The sequence below is a fragment of the Hordeum vulgare genome, chromosome 4H, assembly GCF_904849725.1.
Source record: "Hordeum vulgare subsp. vulgare chromosome 4H, MorexV3_pseudomolecules_assembly, whole genome shotgun sequence".
NCBI lineage: Eukaryota > Viridiplantae > Streptophyta > Magnoliopsida > Poales > Poaceae > Hordeum > Hordeum vulgare.
In genome coordinates this window covers 551,555,082-551,578,413 of record NC_058521.1, presented here as the reverse complement: position 1 = coordinate 551,578,413, position 23,332 = coordinate 551,555,082, and the positions used below count along the sequence as shown (strand labels likewise).

Genomic DNA, 23,332 nt, shown 5'->3' with positions numbered 1-23,332 from the left:
TCTCCGTGAATTCGTCACGCCAACTACTACTATCACTACTACTATGGCTAACCGTTAGCAATGAAGTAAAAGTAGTAAGCACATGGCGTTGCATCTCATACAATAAATTAAGACAACTCCTATGGCTCCTGCCGGTTGTCATACTCATCGACATGCAAGTCGTGAAACCTATTACAATAACATGATCATCTCATACATCATACATGCAACATCACAACTTTGGCCATATCACATCACATGTCAAACCCTGCAAAAACAAGTTAGACGTCCTCTAATTGTTGTTGCAAGTTTTACGTGGCTGATTTGGGTTTCTAGCAAGAACGCCTTCTTACCTACGTGACAGCCACAACGATGATATGCCAAAGCTATTTACCCTTCATCAAGACCCTTTTCATCAAATCCAATCTGACTAGAGTAGGAGAGACAAACACCCGCTAGCCACCTTTATGCACGGTGTGCATGTGTGTCGGTGGAACCAGTCTCACGTAAGAGTACGTGTAAAGTCGGTCCGGGCCGCTTCATCCCACAATACCGCCGGAAAAGAATAAGACTAGTAACGGCAAGCAAATTGACAAATCATCGCCCACAACTTTTGTGTTCTACTCGTGCATAGAATCTACGCATAGAAAACCTGGCTCGGATGCCACTGTTGGGTAACGTAGCATAAATTCAAAAAATTTCCTACGCATGTTCAGATCTTCCTATGGAGAGACCAGCAACGAGAGAGGGGTAAGAGCATCTTCGTACCTTTGAAGATCGCTAAGCCGAAGCGTTGCTAGAACGCGGTTGATGGAGTCGTACTCGCAGCGATTCCGATGTAGTGCCGAACAACGGCACCTCCGCGTTCAACACACGTGCAGCCCGGTGACGTCTCCCGCACCTTGATCCAGCAAGGAGGAGGGAGAGGTTGGGGAAGAAGTCCAGCAACACGACGGCGTGGTGTCGGTGGAGAGACGAGGTCTCCCGGCAGGGCTTCGCCAAGCGCCGGCAGAGAGGAGGAGGGAGAGGAGCAGGGCTGCGCCGAGAGAGAGATGAGACCGTGTGTCAAACAGCCCCGAACCCTCATCTATATATAGGGGGAGAGGGAGGGGGCGCAGCCCTTAGGGTTCCCACCCCCAAGGGGTGCGGCAGCCCCAGATGGGAGAGGGGGCGGCGGCCAGGGTAGGGAGGAGGGGTGGCGCACCCCTCTGGTGGGCCTTAGGCCCACCTATGCTAGGGTTCCCCCCTTCCCCCCTTTCTCTGGTGCGCATGGGCTGGGTGGGGGGCGCACCAGCCCACTTAGGGGCTGGTTCCCTTCCCCACTTAGCCCATCTAGCCTCCCGGGGTCGTTGCCCCCCTTCAGTGGTCCCCCGGGACCACCTCCGGTGGTCCCGGTGGTCCCGGTACGTTACCGGTGACGCCCGAAACACTTCCGGTGTCCAAAACCATCCGTCCTATATATCAATCTTTACCTCCGGACCATTCCGGAGCTCCTCGTGACGTCCGGGATCTCATCCGGGACTCCGAACAACTTTCGGTAACCTCGTACAACAATTCCCTATAACCCTAGCGTCATCGAACCTTAAGTGTGTAGACCCTACGGGTTCGGGAGACAGGCAGACATGACCGAGACACCTCTCTGGCCAATAACCATCAGCGGGGTCTGGATATCCATGGTGGCTCCCACTTGCTCCACGATGATCTCATCGGATGAACCACGATGTCAAGGATTCAATCAATCCCGTATACGATTCCCTTTGTCTGTCGGTATAGAACTTGACCGAGATTCGATCGTCGGTATACCTGTACCTTGTTCAATCTCGTTACCGGTAAGTCTCTTTACTCGTTCCGTAGCACGTCATCGTGTGACTAACTCCTTAGTCACATTGAGCTCATGATGATGTTCTACCGAGTGGGCCCAGAGATACCTCTCCGTCACACGGAGTGACAAATCCCGATCTCGATTCGTACCAACCCAAGAGACACTTTCGGAGGTATCCGTAGTGCACCTTTATAGTCACCCAGTTACGTTGTGACGTTTGATACACCCAAAGCACTCCTACGGTATCCGGGAGTTGCACAATCTCACGGTCGAAGGAAAAGATACTTGACATTAGAAAAGCTTTAGCATACGAACAACACGATCTAGTGCTAGGCTTAGGATTGGGTCTTGTCCATCACATCATTCTCCCAATGATGTGATCCCGTTATCAATGACATCTAATGCCCATGATCAGGAAACCATGATCATCTATTGACTAACGAGCTAGCCAACTAGAGGCTTGCTAGGGACACATTGTGATCTATTTATTCACACATGTATTACTGTTTCCTGTTAATACAATTATAGCATGAACAATAGACGATTATCATGAACAGGGAAATATGATAATAACCATTTTATTATTGCCTCTAGGGCATATTTCCAACATAACCAACATTTAATATTGTCGTGTACCTAATTGGGATAGAACTAGATAATTTGGATGTGGAGTTTCATCAATATGCAACTCGTTGCATATTGAACTTCACTTAATGTGTAGTGTTTGATTATTGTGAATTGACATGCCATGTCTTGCATATATTCAGCTGATCATGCATCATATGTGGATTGCAATATGTTGTGCATGTGTCGTGGTGAATATCGTGTGTTGATTCTTGTTTCCGGTTTGCTTCGTCTCGATAGAGTTCCGCAAGCATGTCGGAAAGTGTGGACCCTTTCAACTACATCGGTTCGTGTGCTTCATGGAGTCGTTCTTCTTTCAAGCGGGACCTAAGGCAAGATGACCATTTCCCCAGATATCATTACTATCATTGCCATGTTAGTTATTTTGTTTCTATCGCTATGTCTCACTGCCTACCACATGTTAAATATCATCCTCTCAACATTGCCATGAAAAGCTTCAACATGTTCACAACCTAGCAATCCACTGATTGGTTATGTTACCGCTTGCTTAACCATGTGTTAGCGTTGCTAGTTGCAGGTGCAGTTTCTTTCATGTGATAACATGGGTTCCTTGCTATATCACCCTATTAATGCTATTTAATTTAATGCACCTATATACTTGGTAAAAGGTGGAAGGCTCGGCCTTTCTAGCCTGGTGTTTTGTTCCACCTTTGCCCCCTTAGTTTTGGCTACCGGTGTTATATTCCATAATTAAGCTCTCCTAACACAATCGGGGTTGTTATGGGGACCCCCTTGATAATTCGTCTTAGATTAAGACTGCTCTGGCAAGGCCCAACTTTGGTACTACATTTACCTAATAACCTAATAAAAATGCATAGGGACCCATCGGCACCCGCAGAGTAATTAATCAACCCCCGGGCCAGTGCTCCGCATGAGTGTTGGTCCAACCTGTCAACCGTCGGTGGCTACCGGGGGCAACTCTGTGATTGGCCTACCGGAAGTTTGGACAATCCACCGTGTCCTAAGAACGAGATACGCGGCTCCTATCGGGATCGTCGACACGTCGGGCGGCCTTGCTGGATTAGTTTTACCTTTGACGAATGTCTTGTGCGTCGGGATTCTGGTGATGCTTTGGGTAATATCAGAGTTGAGGTTTTCCACTAAGGAGTCCGACGAGATCGCGAGTTTCGTGATCGAGGATTTCTATGCGGGTTATGGTAATTTGTGATGGACTAGTTGGAGCACCCCTGCAGGGTTAAATCTTTCGGAAAGCCGTGCCTGCGGTTATGTGACAACGTGGAAACTTTGTTTAACATCCAATTCTAGATAACTCAAAGTAAGCTTAATTAAAATATGCCAACTGAGTGTGTAACCGTGACTGTCTCTTTCTTGAGCTCCTTCTCCGATCGAGGAAACGGTGGGGTTATGTATGACATAAGTAGGTGTTCAGGATCATCCATTTGATCATTATCAGATCACGTCCTCTATGCGTAGATCATCCCCCTCTTTATTCTTGTACTCATAAGTTAGCCACTAAATAAAATGCTTAGTCGCGTGCTGCAGCCTCACCACTTTACCATACCTGACCCATTAAGCTTTGATAGTCTTGATACCTTTGGAAATGAGATTGTTGACTCCCCTCTGGCTCACAGATTACTATAACACCAGTTGCAGGTACATGTATGGATATTAAGACATGAGCGCAACGATTGTTCATTTGGAGTTTCTTCTTCTTCCTCTTTGTCGATCTAGGATGGGTTCCAGGCCAGCAGCCTGGGATAGCAAGGATGGACGTCGTTCTTTTCTTGTTTGTTTTTGTCCGTAGTCGGACCCTGCTCTTCTTCGTGACATTTATGTATTATACTGATGTGACTCTGATGTAGCTTGTGGCGAGTGTAAGCCAATTCCATATACTTTTCTCTTCGGTACATGTACTTGTAACAATATCCATTCTTGCGAAACGACAAAATGCGCTTCTATCCCTGTTGAGGCCCTCGCGCCAAAATAAGGATAGGGTCGCATCTTGGGCATTACAAGTTGGTAACAAAGCAGTACCGACCTAGGAGCCCCCTTGATTGATCGAACTTGGCCGAGTCAAGTCTAGTGAAAAACAATTTTGAGTCTTAGTTATATCGGAGAGTAGGTTTCTTTTTTCTCCTCTTCTATGCTCTGGTGAGGTTCACAACTTCGGAATTTTAATTCTACTCCTCTTCTCTCTCAAATTTTTTTAGGTTCACGCGGATATTTTTGGAATCTATATGATGTTGATGTGACGGAGTTCTGTCTTGGTGCCTCCTGTCTGACTTGATTTCTTCCGGGGAGTTGAGCTCCAGGGGATTCTTGAGCACATCGTTATCATTCAGATTTCATAGTATCTCAGGACGAAGGATATTTGAAATTGCTTCAATACTAGTAGTGGCGAGAGGAGTCCGGCTTCCCCAGTATTGGTGCAGATAGATCCGGATGTATCACCATACTTAGTATCGTTGTGATTACGAGGGTCTGAGATAGATGAAGTTCCGAGATTCTGGTTATGTGTTGATGGATGTGATACATTGGACAGGTTAGTATAGGAGTTGAGTGATATTATACTCCTTGTATCCATGGACCAGATTGCATGACCAGAAATTTCGGGAGTTCTTAGGTGGGAATTCAAGTAGTTATTTGTAGGACAATCTTCCAAAAAATGCATGATGTTAGGTTGGGGTTTGACATCTAGTGGATTCGTTTGTTCACGGTCATTTTACAGTGGTTCTCGTTGTGTCTTAAAGATCCTTGTAGCTTGCTACGACTCGGGGACGCTTTGTATGTCGTGTGCACTGCCTTGCACATGATGGCTACTATAGGATAGAGCCCGTGCGAGCCTCATCCACGAAAATATCGGACGGAATCTCTCTCATGAATTTGTTTTGGCTTGTTTCATAAGCCTCACCCCTTTGTTTTGTTGGAGTATGGTAATTCGAGTTGCTTTGATGTCAAATGGTGATTTCATATCTTTCCAAGAGGCATTCTCGTATTTTATGGGAATGCAAATTCTTTTGCTCTATCAATTGTCTTATCAATTCTTGTCAACCGGAGTTGTTATGTCAATGCTTTTCAACCGGTGTGCTTCCCTTCAAGTTATTCTATCCTCTCCAATTTTGCAACATCAATCTCTCATTTCTTTTCGGAGTTCTTCTCATCTGTCCCAAGTTGTCTTTGTTTTTCCCACCCCCGCCCTTTTCTTCAATGATTCATTATCATCCAAGTGCATTTCATTCCATTGTTGCTTCCGCTATATGTTCTTTTCTCTCTTATCCGGTGATTCATTGTGAAGATTCTCAGGAGTTTCTAGTTCATCATTTATTCATTCTTGTTCTCTTTTCGGTGGATTTAATTCAAGCCTCTCTTGTTATTCTTCCATCTTTGTTCTAGCCGGAGTGTTGAAGATGTCTGATGACCCACAAGTGTAGGGGATCTATCATAGTCCTTTCGATAAGTAAGAGTGTCGAACCCAACGAGGAGCAGAAGGATCTGACAAGTGGTTTTCAGCAAGGTATTCTCTGCAAGCACTGAAATTATCGGTAACAGATAGTTGTGTGATAAGATGATTCGTAGCAAGTAGCAGGTAACAAGTAGCAATAGTAACAAAGGTGCAGAAAGTGGCCCAATCCCTTTTGTAGCAAGGGACAAGCCTAGACAAACTCTTATAGGAGGTAAAGCGCTCCCGAGGACACACGGGAATTTCTGTCAAGCTAGTTTTCATCATGTTCATATGATTAACGTTCGCTACTTTGATAGTTTGATATGTGGGTGGACCGGTGCTTGGGTGCTGCCCTTACTTGGACAAACCTCCCACTTATGATTAACCCCTCTCGCAAGCATCCGCAACTACGAAGAAGAATTAAGACAAAGTCTAACCATAGCATTAAACCAGTGGATCCAAATCAGCCCCTTACGAAGCAACGCATAAACTAGGGTTTAAGTTTCTGTCACTCTAGCAACCCATCATCTACTTACTACTTTCCAATGCCTTCCTCTAGGCCCAAATAATGGTGAAGTGTTATGTAGTCGACGTTCACATAACACCCCTAGAGGAAAAACAACATACAACGCATCAAAATATCGAACGAATACCAAATTCACATGACTACTTATAGCATGACTTATCCCATGTCCTCAGGAACAAAAGTGACTACTCACAAAGCATAATAATATTCATTACCAGAGAGGTATTGAATAGCATCAAGGATCTTAACATATAATCTTCCACCGAGTAATCCAACTAGCATCAACTACAAAGAGTAATTAACACTACTAGCAACCTTACAAGTACCAATCGGAGTCGCGAGACGGAGATTGGTTACAAGAGATGAACTAGGGTTTGGAGATGAGATGGTGCTGATGAAGATGTTGATGGTGATGAGTCCCCTCCGATGAGAAGAGTGTTGGTGATGATGATGCAACGATTTCTTCCTCCGGGAGGGAAGTTTCCCTGGTAGGACGACCCTGCCGGAGCTCTAGATTGGTTCTGCTCAAGTTCCGCCTCGTGGCGGCGGCGATTCCTCCCGAAAGTCTCCTCTCGATTTTTTCTAGAACGAAACCCTCCTTATAGCAAAAGAGGGGAGCCAGAGGGCCAACAGGGAGCCCACAAGCCCCCTAGGCGCGACCATGGGGGTAGTTCGCGCCTAACAGGCTTGTGGCCTCCTAGTGGCTCCCCTCTGGTACTTCTTCGGTCCAGTATTTTTTATAAATTCCAAAATAATTCCTCGTTGATTTCCACGGCTTTTGGAGTTGCGCATAATAGGTATCTCAAACTTGCTCCTTTTTCAGGCCAGAATTCCAGCTGCCGGCATTCTCCCTCTTCATGTAAACCTTGCAAAATAAGAGAGAAAAGGCATAAGTATTATACCATAAAGTGTAATAACAACCCATAAAGCGATAAATATCAACATAAAAGCATGATGCAAAATGGACGTATCAACTCCCCCAAGCTTAGATTTCGCTTGTCCTCAAGCGAAAACCGAGATCAATAAATATGCCCACATGTTTAGAGAGAGGTGTCGACTAAACAAGATATGGACATGCATGCATCATGATCATAATTAGAACAGCAATATCATCATATAATCTCTTATTCTAGGACTAAAATTGCAGCGTGACTTCACCGAGCGAAGTTATTGGATCTCAGTCCCGTAAGCTCCATCCCACGACATCGCGATATGAGATGCATGGTGCGGTGGCCGACTTGAAACCCTACCTATCTGGGTTAAGAGAAGCAGTGGAACGATGTGCGGGGCGAAGGCATTGGTTTCTACAGATATAAACCAGCAGGGAAGGTCTCGTTAGAGAAAAATGAGGAGCAAATCGATGAGACTGGATATTTCGATCGTTGGGTACAAACAAAAGGCCACTTACCAACCACCACGACCGTAGATTCACCTTATAGGAGTAGATATTTTAGTCCAATGTATTTGGGAAAAGATTACATCCCACCGACTGATCCGGTTGATCCATGCGTCGCCCGCTCGTCCGTTAGATCTCGCCTCGATCACGAACCATTTCCCCAAACTGGCTCGTTGTTTCAGAAACTGGAGCGTTGTTTCAGGAACGGGGGCTGAAGCTGGAGCACTCCAGGTTCCTCGTCGTGGCTCCTCTGCTACTGGGGACGAGCCTGCCGGAGTCTGGCGAACCGTCGCCGCCGTCGGTTCTCGCCAGTTCGCCGGATCCCCACCTCGCCGACGAGATCCAGCCCCTCGTCGGATAGCCGGATCCCCACCTCGCGCGGCGAATGAGGAGGTGTGCGGCGCGGACGCCGGCGAGCTCCCGCCGTCGGGGAGCTTCTCTGCCTCGCTGGAGGTGCGTCCCTGCTCGCGCGCCCGACTCTCCGTTGAGCATGGATCCCGGCTGCAACGTGACTTTCGTTGTAAAAATTCCTGAAACTTTACCGTTGTTGCAAAAAATTCTTCCGTAAAAATACCTATGTTACAGAAAGAAGAAGAATTTTTTTCTGCAACAAGCAAATTGTTTCTGAAACTTGACCCTTGTTTCAGGAATTAATGGATCCAAAGTTTATTTCTTGCAACAAAGCGAAAGTTTCCGCAACTCGAGCGTCGTTTCAGGAAATAACTACTGACCATGCAGCGCGGATGCGAGACATTAGATCGGCATCCGACGGCTAGCTAGGTGACGGATAATTTTTACAAATCATGTGACGGACGCGTAGCATTCCCCACTGTATTTTTTGTCGAATGTGCATTTTCCGGCACGGTCCTCGCATTATCTCTGTCTTTCCCGCACACACACGGCCTAAATGCGGATGCGCCACGCCAGTAATGACGACCGAGTTGGACTGTCATGCTTGCATCGCGTGAAGGAAAGCCAATCAAGACAACCATCAGTGGTTGCGTGGTGCCCGCCCGCCCGCCTGCTCATCCCTTCGTTTATCTCGTGCTTTTCAGTTCAGTGGCAGAAAACTAGTAATAAAATCAAATCGCGGCGCCGTCCGATGGGGATCGCACGTCCGGCGTCCGCCGGGGGCCCTCCCCGTAACCGCGTCCCCCGCAACCGCACATGCCGCTCTCCGTCCCCACTTCCCTTATTGTCCCCGTCGCGTCTCGTCTAGTCGTCGGGCTGGTAGGTGCTCAGCCTTGTTGTTTCCTCCCTCCCCTCTTCCTCGCCTTTTCCTCCGCCGGGGCCGGGAAGCTCCGACGAACCGCGCCGCTCGTCAAGGTATGCCCCGCCGCCCCTCCGTGCCGCTCCCTGGACTCTGCTGTGTGGTGGTACGCGTAGATTTTCTGTGCTAGGCTCGGTTGGTTTCGCGCCGTTCTCGCCGCCGACCCGCCGTCCCGTCCGTTTCCTCTTCTACTCGTCTTCCTCCTTGCTCGCCTGCCCCCGAATCCGACCAAGGAGGCAAGGGGGGCTCAGGAGTACTAACCCCCTCCGCGCCTTAGTCCCAGAGCTGCCGCCCTGCCGGCGTCACCGCCGACGCTTTACCAGTTTACCCCCAACCCCTCCGCCCCTCACCGTCACATCACAGGCGTGTCGTTACAGCCCGCGTTCTACATCGTCGCGGCCCCGCTGCCCCATCCTCAACCCTGTCCACGGTTTCGGCCCTTGGTTTCCGAAGTAGGACCACTTTTGTCACCCACATAATGTGTGTGACCAGTAGTTCAACCACCCACTGACCCCCATGAACTCTGCCCGGCACACCATCTAGATCCAGATACGCTGAATTGGTATGCTGTCCCAAGGATGAGAACCTCTGAATTTTGGAACAGGGTTGGTTGATGCATTCTTATTTGGGGAAACCACACCTTATGCGTCCCTATTTTGTTTAGCTCTTTGCTGGACCAGCGAGGTTTTGATTATGTGCTGCATTGTTGCTCAGGCACCGGCGCCCTACCATTTTTTCTTTTTGCCGAATCGGACACCTGAACCGTGTCGGATTCAAGATGTTATTTGCCATGTCCAATTCTTTTTTCCTAATGGGACACCCTGACAAGGTTGGATCAAATTGTTAATTGCCATGCCAAAGAAATAAAACTTGCCAGTTGGACACCCTGTCTGCGAATCTAAGTCGGATTCTGCACGTGTCCCTGTTTATGAGTAACACTGACTGCACAACTATCCCGTTCTATCTTTCGACTACGATTTACAAGCGTCGGCCCTTTTTCTAAATTTCCTGTTATCTTCTCTGCTTGGATGTTTTCGACAGCAGGTATATTATTTGGGTTGATTATAGCTGATAGGGAAACACAATTTATCTTGTGTTCTCTTGCTCTATTTGGGTTAGAACCATAATTGTACAGAGTCAACTTGGACATTGGATTCCATTCACAGTTGCTTCTGTCAGAGCTCAGATCACAGCAGCTGCTGACATTGTTAGTTGCACAAACCCACAATGACGCAGCAAACAACCTGGACTAGTTTCAGCTTTTGCATATCTTCCAGCTCATATCTCTTGGTTCCCATCCTTTTGCTTGCTCGAACACCTCCGTTGCCACTCATTGTAGTGCCCTGGTCCCTTGATGAACTCACTCTCAGTCGTCGTTCTTTTGCAACAAAGCCCAAGTATCCAACCAATAGCTAATTTGATAAGTCAGGGTACTAGCATAACAAACCATTATACATTCCTAAAACATGATGTATTCCTAGTCGTTCAGATGGCCTAAATAACTGTTGCAAAGCCAATTTGTATTAACCATCTGATGGCCTTAGGAAATCAGGCAAGCCCAACTTACTCAGCAGTACAGAAGCTGCTGTTTTCAGGGTCACATACAATGACTTGACTGAGTCCTTTATGTGGTTTAGGGCTCATCACTCAACAGCTCATCTGCACACATGGCTTCTGGATTCTGCCATAACACCAAATTTCTCTTACCAGCTCTCTTCTGAATCTTACACAAGCCCAAGCGTCTCCTAGTATGCGAGCGACCTTCACTGCTTATTGACTTGATAGGCCAAAGTTTTAGTATTAATGCACAATCTTATAAACCTCCCTGTGAAAAATGTGAATTTCCAGGTTTAGTGCACACCTGTGTGTGATAACACCTCCCTACAGAGTTATTTCCTCTCAAGGAGTTGTTGTCATAAGACATTACTGTTTATCAATTTCGAAATCCATTTATCCATCAAGCAAACGTTCATCACACATAGGCGTCCTCATTTTTTTAGCAGAATTGAAAGTAGCATGTCGTGCTCTTTCCCACGTGAAAGCAATATCATAAATGCCTAGACCAGGCCAGATATCTCTGTATATGTAAAAGTAAAAAATAGCATATATGTTTTAGGCAATTTCTCACATGCTATATTGATTGTAGTGATTGATTCCATGTAGCAATCACGTAAGATGCAGGAGTTTCCAGTTTGTATCCGATATAAAAACATATTAGGCATGTACCAAGTTGCTGGGGTATGGAAAATTGGACTAGTTGGCGTTAGCGATGCTACAGTGAACTCTTTTTGGCATATGCTGTTGCTGGGTGTGCCAGATTGGGGGTAATTTTAGAACAAGCTATTTCTGCTCTTCGTTGATACAATATCTAGTTATGTGACGTGATGACATGTTCCAGTTCGGTGTTGCACCCAATATGGCTCCTATTAGGGCCGGGCTGGCAAAATTAGGGGCCCTGTGCTAAACTCTAATATGGGGCCTAATTTAAGTGCAAAATTTTCTAAGAAAGATTCACCAAGAAATTCCATGAAACTGAATCATAAGAACTCAAACCAGGTAGCTTAATCTCCAAGTGATAGTAGATTTACTACTTTACCGTGCTTCGAAAGTACTACTTTTTTTAGAAAAGGAGGCTGAGCCCCGGCCTCTGCATCGAGTGATGCATGCAGCCATCTTTATTACTTATTCAACAAAGGTCTGACAAGTACATACATCAAACCACCCGAAGCCCCCTCTCACACCTACATACCGTGATAATGTGGAGTGCTCTCGCGTCTCCGATCCATCCACATAACGTATCGGAACTCACAGCCGGTGCAGCAGACCTAAAGCGTACACCACATGCACACGTTTTAGAAGCCGCCATCATCCTCGAACCGTTGAACCATCTTCAGGAGAGAGATCCGCATAATCCTTGTCAGTCCAGCCATCCGTCGACGCCACCACGGCGCCCAACGGCACCACCTCCCCGTGCTCGTCCATCCAAACGCGAAGGCTCAGTAAGATCTGTCGTGGGTAGCACCTGCCGACCAGGCATGACAAAGCGTAGCACCTGTCGGCCAGGCATGACCTGACATCACCACTGAAGCTCCGTGCAGGACGAAGACGCTCCACCTCCTGCCACCGTCTTCCAGCACTGCTCCACAAACGATGCTCCCTAGAGAGGAACGACACCGCAATGCCGCCATCGTCCGATCTGGAAAACCAGATCCTAGGGTTTCCCCCGGAGCAGGACGAGTGGATCAACAGTAGTTACAGAACGAAGCCTTCATCAAGGTAACGGCTCAGAAAGCCGCCATCGTTCGCCGTCGGCACGGTTTTCACCGGCAACCATGTCTCCCCACCATCAGACCCGTCATCCCCGGCGGAGGGGACACCGCCACCACCATGGTCCCAGGTAAGCTGTCGCCGTCGGCACCGCCAAGACCGGATTAGATCCGGCCAGCAAGCACCAGGAGAAGGCACCCGGAACCAGGCTGGCGTGGTGGATCAGGCTGGATTACCAGGCGACCCGGCCCCGGGAGCTGAAGCCGCCGCCACCCCGGGCGCCGCCGTCCAGGCTCTGGAACCCCGCCGCCACCAGGAGCCGCCGACCGAAGCCATCGCCGTCCCGTGGGGCGTCGTCCAGGCCTGAGATCCCCGCCGCCCCTGGAATGAAGCTGCCGCTCCGGGAACCGCCGCCCCGGGAACCGCCGCCGTCAGGCGCAAGATCCCCGCCGCCGTCCAGACGCAGGGTCCCCGCCGCCACCTTCATCAAGGCCACAAGCCAGTGCCATGGCTCCCTCTGGCAGCGGCGGAGGAGAGGGAGAGAGGGGGAAAACGCGGCGGCGGCGGTGCTAGGGTTTCCCCCGAGTCGCCAGGGAGGAGGCGACGCAGGGGACGCGGAACGACTGAGGTGTCCACTACTCAACGAGGCTTGTCATAGCTTCGAAAGTACTACTAATCATAGGTGCCAAGAAAATAATAATCATGAGTGAGCATGGCATAGCACCAGTTTAGAGTTTAGATGAATCAATTAGACAGGTGTTTCTCCTGAACATCCAATCGCAAAGTCAGTTGCGTGCTGTTGCATGGCTCTTACCAAAGGAGCTCGACCCCGTCGTCCCGTTGGGCGTCGGTACTCGGTACCACCTGGATCTCCCTCTCCATGAGAAAGTATGAGGCAGAGCTCCGCGTGCCTGTCACCACCCCTGCCGCCGGCAGGGACGAGTGCTTGTTCCTAGCGTTCACGAAGCTGGTTCTAGAGGACTATACTGGGCAGGCCTGCATGCTGTGATTCGCCCCCCCCTATAAAGTTGGGACTGTGCGACGGCACAGGTGGCACACCCCTTGGCCCGGGCCTGGCTCCTATACATGTAGAGAAACGATGATTCTCCAGGAATGTTGAGGGCATGTTCAATTGGTGTCATACCACTTAGTGGGATTGCAGGCATGCCATAGGTTAACTTTATTTATATGGCAGGACTATGAGTTCCCTTTTACTTGCCATTTGAGCAATAGTTCTTAGCATGGTCTAAAATACCTCCCATCATATTTGAGATGTCCTGCGATATCCTTGTAGATAACTATATTAATAGACTATTTATTGAATGCATGTGTCATTTATTGAATGCATGTGTCTTTACTTCTTTAGTCTTAATGCATTTTTTCTTTTTATGTGTGTATCATCCACAATCATCTTTTTTGTTCCATATAATTTGGGTGTAGATAAACCCTATAATTTGAGAAATTTGATCTAGTCTTAGTGGATATAACTTTTGCCTTCCTTTAGAAAAAATGGTGCTTCATGTGATGGAGAAAACTTACTTCTAGGTGAACAAATGATTCAGACAGGGGCAGACCATGCATAAGTGCTTTCCAATTCTGCTAGGCTATTTCTGCGTTTTAACCTTCCAAATTAAGATCCGTTCGAGTCGGGGGACTTAAGATCCAGCAGAGAGATTATTCCAGTCCTGGGTTTGGTAGCTTCGCTTACTTGATTCCAGCATAGTGGAAGAGATTGATCCAGTCCTGGGTTAGGTAGCTTCGCTTACTTGTTTCCAGCATAAGTGTGCTTTCCAATTCTGCTAGGCTATTTATGTGTTTTAACATCCCAAATTAAGATCCGTTCGAGTCGGGATACTTAAGATCCAGTAGAGAGGTTATTCCAGTCCTGGGTTTGCTAGCTTGTACTTGTTTCCAGCATGAGGAAGAGATTGATGACGTTTCAATTCGTTTGGCCGGCTCTCTCAAATGATATTTAGTTATTTCTTTATGATCTACATTTATATTTCTCTTTAACTTATCGTATATTTGTCCTATGCAGTTGATATCATCGCCGCACTGAACATTTATTGATAAAGAAGTCAAAACTAATTGCTGTTATTCTCGGGGAGGTGTATCGTCTCCTTGGATTCTGGCAAATAGATCACCTCCACAAGGTTGGAAAATATGTCAACAAAGGCCTCTAACATGTCATACAGATATCCAGACAATTCTCAAATACCATACTACAGCAGTTCAATGCATGTGGGTGGAAATGGTGCTTGCTATGTGCAACAAAATCATGAGGATCATCAGTACATGTCCTCTGATGGGGGGTCACAGAACAGCGATTCAAAGTCTCAGGTGATTCACCCACAGTACTGCACTCTAGAGTCTTCATCAGCCAATTGTGTTTATGCTGCCCATAGCTCTACATCTCCTCAGTGCATAAGTGGGAGCCACATTTCTCTGCATGATAGCCACTCAGATCACACATATGATTCTCCTGCAAGTGGCATCACTGAGGTTCCAGGTTTGGGGTTTACAAATCTTCAGGAGCTAGCAGATGCACTATTTGGATCTGATTCAGATGCAGTTAGTTCTGACAGATCCCTAGTAATTGGTGCCGCAATGCACCAAAGTAACTGGAGAGAGCTTCTGGGAATTAGCTCTGGGGACTTGAAGCAGGTAATTGTAGCATGTGGTAAGGCTGTTGATGAGAATAATTGTCATGAGGACTTGCTGATATCAGAGTTACAGAAGATGGTTTCCGTGTCTGGAGAACCAATCCAACGTCTGGGAGCGTATATGTTGGAAGGCCTTGTTGCGAGGCGTTATTCTACTGGACATGCGTTGTATAAATCTCTGAAGTGTAAGGAACCTCAACCTACAAATTCAGAGCTCATGTCCTACATGCATCTTCTCTATGATATCTGTCCATTCTTCAAATTTGGTTACATGTCTGCCAATGGTGCTATAGCCGAGGCTGTTAAGGGTGAGAACTTTATTCACATCATTGATTTCCAAATTGCTCAAGGGAGCCAGTGGGTAACTATGATACAGGCCCTTGCTGCGAGGGCTAGCGGACCACCATATCTAAGAATTACTGGTATAGATGATTCAGATTCGGCTTATGCCCGAGGTGGTGGACTGGATATAGTTGGGCGTAGGTTATGCAACATTGCCCAGTCATGTTGTCTGCCCTTTGAGTTCAATGCTGTAAATGCAGCTAGTCATGAGGTTACACTTGAACATCTCGATATAAGAAAGGGAGAGGCTATTGCTGTCAACTTTGCATATCAGCTGCATCATACTCCTGATGAGAGTGTCTGCATAGAAAACCACCGGGATAGGATATTGAGAATGGTTAAGAGCCTTTCTCCTAGGGTGGTAACTCTTGTAGAGCAGGAGGCTAACACAAACACCGCCCCATTCTTCAGTAGATACATGGAGACCCTTGACTACTACACAGCCATGTTCGAGGCAATAGATGTTGCTTGCCCCAGGGATGACAAGGTGAGGATGAGCACGGAGCAGCACTGTGTTGCAAGAGATATTGTCAATTTAATTGCATGTGAAGGTGCAGAAAGAGTGGAGAGGCACGAACCATTTGGAAAGTGGCGGTCTAGGTTTGCAATGGCTGGCTTTAGACCATACCCACTAAGTGCATTGGTGAACAATACTATCAGAGCACTGTTAAATGGTTACAACAGCTACTACAAGCTAGAGGAGAAAGATGGTGTCATTTATCTTGGATGGAAGAACAGAAAGCTGGTTGTATCTTCTGCATGGCGGTGACATTCTTGAATATGGAAGAAGCTTGTTTAGGTATGTTGTTCGTAACCTAGTAACATATGGTAGATTTGTATCATGGTCTATCCAATTACTTAAACCCCATGTTGTGTGGTTTTAGTTGGAGAACACACTCGTTTTTTATTGCCCGTGGCACGTATTCTTGGGTTTTACAAGTACCATAGGTTTCAGAAAGCACAACTGTAATTAATTCCCAGCTGAGCTTAACAAGCAATGCAGGTGGAGTAAAACTTGAGGTTCTGTGTCAGAAGCCATAAAACTTTGGTGTTTTATGAAAATTGCTGAATTAATTTTTGATAGTTTGTACCTCCAAGCTTGTAATCCTGTTGGGATTTTAGCCGACAGTACAGTCCTCTACATACACCTGGGATAGATTTTCCGAACTCGCTTTCATCCCCCCTGCCGCCTGACCGTTTCCCTGGTTGTACCGCCATGACAGTGGTGGAGGCCAATCCACTTGATGTCTCTGCCTTGGCTAGTTCCCTATTCTGGTGAAGCTTTTTATGCCAGTGCCAGCGAGTCGAGAGTGTCGTGTTCTCGTTGGTCAGGTTTGGCCGACAGATTTGTGTACTCCGGCCAGGGAATCAATCAATGTTGCCCTAATTATAGTTTCATACTTGGAGTTGCCTTCTGGTGTTCGGTAATTCTTTGTGTTGAAGATGGCACCTGGAACAGTAACCGACTGTGCTTGTTGTAGATTTGTGCGATCCCCTTCCCTTGGTTCAACCTGAAATTGGAGATGCTCTTAGGTAGTATTAGTACCTCCATGGCTCCAACCTGAAATAGATGTCATCTTAGAAGGCTAGCTCTGGCTTAGAAATCTTCAGTTTGTCTCTTGATGTTGGTGGTATTATAGAGACGTATATACTAATTCACATGGTTCAATATATGTCAACACACGACACACTGATTCTGTTCTTAGTCTATGTTCATGGATCTGAAACAATTAAGTAAAACTGACATGAGTTGTGAATTAGTGCATGCTTTTCTGTGTTGCCGGATGATTAACTCAACAATTCAGTTTTTTTGCAAAAAAAAAAAAACTCAATAGTTCAGTCTTTGTAAAAGTTTAAGTTGATTTATCCTTCTCACATACCTGTGCCATGTATTAAATATCTGGTCCTTACAGTTTTCTTGCCTACAGGTTCTTTCATGGCTTTGTGTTCGGCACATAAATCCAAGGTGGAACCTAATCAGCGAATGTGAATTCCATAATCCAAAGAACTGTGGCTGCTTGCTTCTTGGCGCCCAGCTGTCAACCCTCCCCTGCGCACACCATTCAGATTTGATGGGTATAACTGAAATAGTAGTCGTGGCTTGGGTTGTAATATAGGTACAAACCATGCTGCTGCTACCGTCTAGTGACTATCCCGAGCTGGTGAACCACGTCCTGAATCTTAAAGGGTGTCTTTATGTTCCTTGTAGTTTCATTTTTTCTCTCTGATCTTTATGCGAAAACTGGAGCTTATGCTAGGCCATGGTAGCTGGCACACAGTTGCCTGGTAGATTGTGTATGTTCGCAAGAAAAGAGTAGATTGTGTATGTACCATTTGATGGATGCTTTATTGTATGTATATGTCACACAAACTGGGTGGCAACTTCTACTAATATATTTCTGGTTTCTTTGTCGCAACACTTCACATTTCTTTAAACATCTGTTTTTTACTTTTCACTATGACGTGCCAGCAGATTATAGACAGATGGATTTTTACACACTAACGCTACTGTAGTTTTGATGAAAGGCACCGAAGTGGAAGATGTGTCACTGGGTTGTGTGTGTCTCTCACATCGAGGTGTTTCATGGCGAGTGTTCGATTTACTCTAGGACTGTGCAACAGATCCGTACAATCGTAGCCCAGCTTCCTCTCGTGACCCACACGCTTGATTCCATCGATTTTTTTCTTTTCTCAAAAACCGTATACGTCAATAGTAAATGGCTAGTGTTTTTTCTGGTTTTTGGATACACAATATAAAAGGAAAATAAAAGTGCTAGAAAGGGGACTTGAACCCAAATCTATTCATTAGACTTTGAGCAAAATAACCAACTAAGCCACCTTTAATTGTTGTGTATTGTATATAAACAAGGTTATTTGAATCTTTCTTTTTCTGTCATATCGGCAATAATAATTCTTTTTTTTTGGTAACTTTGGCATGACCAGCGTGATAACTATGACTAGCAACATGATAACTATACTATGATAAGCTTGATAACTATAATATGAGAAGGTTAATGACTATACCATGAGAATCATGATAACTTTAGCATGGGGTAGTGGTAACTTCACAATGGGGTATGTCTCGACAAAAAAAAAGTTATCGGGACATGTTTGAGTAACATTTTTCACATGGGTAAAAAATTATCAATGTGTTGTATGTAAGTTATCGGGTGTTTGGTGCATAAATTACCATGCTATTTGCACTAGGTTATCATGGCATATTTCTAGAACTTTTCGTCCAAGGTGAAAAATTGTCAATGTGTTTATATGTAAGTTATCAGGTTAATTGTACGTAGTTATCATCTTATTTACACATAAGTTATCAGGGGTATATTTTAACAACTTTTTCATCTCAGATGGTAAAAAAATGTATTTTATTTGAACTTGTGAGGAGCCAAGTAGTGGGTGAGTTGACTAGTGTGCTAAGATCTCAATGTTAAAGTCTTGAGTTTAATTTTCAGCTTCAGCATAATTTTTAGGCTATAAAACTACAATATAGAAACTACTAGCATCAAGATTTGTTTTCAACATCTTTTTCTTCCAGTATAGTTATGATGTTGTTCATACCATATCTATCACGCTCGTCATGCCAAAGTTACCAAGCCAATCTTTTTTTTTGATTTTTCGCTGTTCGAATCCCATCCTTGCCCGCCATGTGATTTTTCAACACCCCCTCTCCGCAAGTCAAAAATAGTTACCATACCTCGGCTAAGTAAGTTATCAACGCTGATGTGCATAGATTACCATGCTAGTAGACATGAGTTACCAGGGAAAGACTGTTCAACAACTTTTTCCCTGGTAAAAAAATTACCACACTTCGGCTAAGTAAATTATCAGCTTTATTATGCGTATATTACCATGTTATTTTTTTATATAAGTTATGAGTGTATGTTTGTCAACATCTTTTTTCTTGGGTCAAAAGTTATCACGATGTTTGCGCGTGAGTTATCAGCCACGATAGACGTGTATTACCATGTATTTACATGAAAGTTATCGAGGGTATGTAATCAACAACTCACCCACCCGGGGTATGTAAATTATCATGGACGTCAACGTGCCATAAAATTAACAACTCGTTCAAATTTTTAATCTTTAAACAAAGAGCCACTATGCATTAAATTCAGAGTGTGAGCTGTTTTGACAACAACAAAGTTTAGGTGGGATGGTTAGTGTGATGGTGTACATGCAGGGGGTCGGCTGTTCGAATCTGGAAGTTAGCATTCTCGTTTACTCTATTGCCTCGGACGCATGCACGTTGATGGAAAGACTTGGACTCGCAAAAAACTTGGCTATGTAGAAAGAGCCACACAACGACAATTGAAGTCAACCCCACAACTTCACCACTTGTGTAATGCCCCAAGTGTGTAACCTTCCATATTTGGAACCTTCCCATTTGGGTCCACCTTGTCAATGCTATAAGAGAGTTCAATGCTTATGATTTCATGTGATGTCACCTTGTTATTTCTTCCTTTGCATGCATGCATTCCATATCATTCCATGTGTCATGTGTTGTTGCTTTGTGGTCATATGAGGTGATGTGATATCTTGTATGAGATGTGGTTTTGTGAGGTGTGTGGTGTGATGCAACTCTAGTAGATTGCATTTGCTAATAGGTCACCTTGTGGTTTGCATAGCCTTCAAAACTCTCTCCCTCCTATTTATCTCAAGCCCAAATATCTTTGCTCCTTCCTTGTCTTAAAAATGCCCATGTGTTAGCCTTGATTTGTGGAGGATTGGAGATGTGGTTTGCTGTTTTTGAATAGGTGTTTAAATGGTGCAAACAATTACAAAACAGACCCTATAATTATGTTTTGTAAATATTTAGAAGCTCCAAATAATTCTTTTCCATTTTATTCAAATAGGTCATGATTTATCATGACCAGGGGTATTTTTGTTTTGTTTTTAACCCTAGTAGTTTTGATGTGCTTTATTTTTCTTCTCTGGCTTTTCGTGTAAAAAGAAAAGCCCCAGGATTTATTCCTGTCTATAATTCGCCACAGGTGGGCTTCCTCCCCCCTGGCGGCCCATCTCTCCCCTCCTATAGCGCTAGAGCCCAGCTCCACGTTCCTCCTTCCACCTCCTGACGCCGTTCCACCTCTGCCTCCTTTCCGTCAGACTAGCCGAGAGAGAGACGACCACCGTGAGGGCTCAAACGTCAAGGTCCCCCCATAAAACGTGGGCGTCCGTGCCCCCCTCTTCCTAGGGTTTCCCCCTTCCCCATCCGCGCCACCACCATCTCCTCTCCCCATCTCTGTAACGACCAAGATGTGGTCCTTTCCGATCTGGGGGTCGAGGCCCCGAATAGGAAATAAGCGCATCTAAGCGTTTCGCAAGCGAGTAACATAGCACAAATAATAATAGAAGTAGACAATTCGGGATTCAACTGTCTTCTCATTAATAACTCAGAGTACATCACAGATACAATCAAGGTAGTTCCGCTACGGACTACAAAACATGGAAATGCTATGCTACCCAGCCTGCACGCCCACGATCACGACCACGTCTTAGTCCTCTAGATAGTTCACCTAGAGGCGGTCTGTCTCCTCGTCGTACTGCCACGCGAGCTGGGTGCCGTCGGGATCATCTGTCTCTGGGGTACCTGTACCTGCTGGGAGTTTCGGAGGAATCCGTGAGTCACGGGGACTCAGCAATCTAAGACCTTGGTGCCAGAACTAGTCATGTTATTAGGTAGGGTAAGGGTGAAGTGTATAGGCTGCAGCAACCTAAGCTTGATTTAGTGGCTAACTTACGCAAAGAAATTGTGAAGGTGGTCTACACTAGCGGTCGGGAGTACTTGATCACTAAGTGATCCTGAACACCTACCTACGGCATCCATAACCCCATCGTGTTCCCGATCGAAGAGAGATCTTCGAGGGGACAATCACGGTTACGCACACAATTGGCAATTTTATTAGCTTTTGTTAAAGTTTTCTAATACTGGATGTTAACAAAATATTCCAAGTTGCCACATAACCGCGGGCACGGCTTTCCGAAAGATTAAACCCTGCAGGGGTGCTCCAACTAGTCCATCACAAACGAACACAGGCCGCAAAGGCATCCTCTATCACGAATCTCATGATCTCGTCGGATTCCTTAGAGGAAAACCTCAACTCTGGGGGAACCAAAGCTTCACTGGGATTCCTATACGCAAGATATAGCGCTAAGGTAAGGCAAGGCTAGCAGGACCTCCCGACGTGTCGACGACCCTGATAAGAGCCGCGTATCTCAGTCTCAGGACACGCCGGATGAGCGATGGTTACCACGCCAAAACACCGAGTTGCCCCGGGGAGCGTAATAAGCTGCTCTCGGTTGGACAAACACTCATGAGGAGCACTGGCCTGGGTTGTTGATTTAAGTCCTCGGGGTAGCTATTCCCTATGCAGTTTATTATTAAGTGATTAGCAAATTAACACCAATGTTGGGTCCTGCCGGACAAGCCTTAGCACTACGCGATTTATCAAGGGGGTCCCCATAACAACCCCGAACGTGTTAGGAGCGATCATTATGGAATCAAACACCGGTAACCGCTAACTAAGGCGGCAATGACGGAACGAAACACCCGGCAAAAAGCTAGGCCTCCCGTCATTTACCAGGTATATAGGTGCATTAATTAAATAACAGAATTTAAGATAATGATATCAAGCTCATGTTATCACATGAGTCAAAACACATGCAACTAGCAATGCTAACATTAGTAGCTGAGGAACGCCTACTTAGCCAGTCAAGTTTTGCTAGGAAGGGGAACAGTGTTTAGGCTCATGGCATATGAAGATGCAATTTAATTCAGTGGTAGGCAGCGAGCAATATGACATGGAAACGAAACTAGCATAACAAGTCTAGAGATGGGATCAAGGTCATATCATCTTGCCTGTGATATCCTCAGCTTGGAATCGTTCTGGTTCGTCCTGCACGTACTCTCCAGACTCCACGTATTCGTTCTCCGATCCCGGTTCTACGCAACATAATAATAACAGCAAATGAATAGCAGCACGACAAGATGCAACAACCACATGATGCATGAGATGAAAATTGAGCATGCACCACTATTTCTATCACTAGCACAAGCAAAATAAACTACTGCAAGTTTCTGGACAGAACTGTACACTAAGCCATTTTGACATGCATGAGGATGGCATGAACAGATGCGGCTCGTGAAAACGATGCAAAACCATATGAAGAACATTGCAAACGGAGCTACGGATCAACGGGAATCAACGAAACAAGATATGAAACTCTACGTAGAAGAATCAACACCACACCCACAATTGGCACAAATCTGGTATTCCCAGGTTGCCAAGACATAAAAAAACCAAACATGAATGGATTGGAGCAAGGAAGAACGCCATAACATCAACTAAGCACACACAAATATCAAAGAGACTATACTACTCAATCTGCCATAATCTGCATCTTAGCTCTTTGTGAGCTACATGCAACTTAGCTACAGCCCTCTAAATATGACAAATAATATATGTGGCTGTAGCCAACCAAGAACACTACAAGCACCAGCAAGAATCAAAGCAAAAGGAATTAAACTCTAGAAGATACAAGGCCACAAACTTTCCCAAAACCAACAGATCTCAGGGACTGTGTGAAAATTCCTGCACCTGAATTTCTGTCTTAGTTCTGAAGCTTTTTGACAGCAATCAAAACACAACCTACTGGACTCCAAATGATTTGAAATTTTACAGGGATCTTCACAAACATATCAGGTCCAAAATCCTAGCACTGAACTAAGGCTATTTCGCAACACAATGACCAGCACATCCTCATCTATAGGAGAAGAAAATGTTTCAGAATTCCCAAACTTAGTGAAATTCCAGATTTCACTAAGCTGGACTTTTTCAGCCACATGCCCACTTTGTCTAGGCATAGTTTGCACACAGATAACACCAAGTGACAAATGACACCACTATGGTGTTGAGGAAAACTCCTACTACTATCACACAAAAACTCATGCCCTTGGGCTCCACCTATTCCATGGAAACCAAGATCAAACTTGCAACAAAACTGAATATG

The 23,332-nt window shown here is 45.6% G+C and overlaps 1 protein-coding gene across 1 annotated transcript; it reads left to right on the top strand.

The window, feature by feature from the left end:
• Positions 1-8,975: 8,975 nt before the first annotated feature.
• LOC123449451 (scarecrow-like protein 21) lies at positions 8,976-17,730 on the top strand. The gene is made up of 3 exons (XM_045126685.1): positions 8,976-9,097; positions 14,347-16,112; positions 17,242-17,730. Exon 2 carries the CDS (start codon positions 14,472-14,474, stop codon positions 16,080-16,082), a length of 1,611 nt encoding a protein of 536 aa, XP_044982620.1. The 5' UTR covers positions 8,976-9,097; positions 14,347-14,471; the 3' UTR covers positions 16,083-16,112; positions 17,242-17,730.
• Positions 17,731-23,332: the final 5,602 nt, after the last annotated feature.

What these genes read in the sequence shown, in the direction of transcription:
- LOC123449451 (XM_045126685.1), top strand. Translation starts at nt 14,472, where the DNA reads ATGTCAACAAAGGCCTCTAACATGTCATACAGATATCCAGACAATTCT.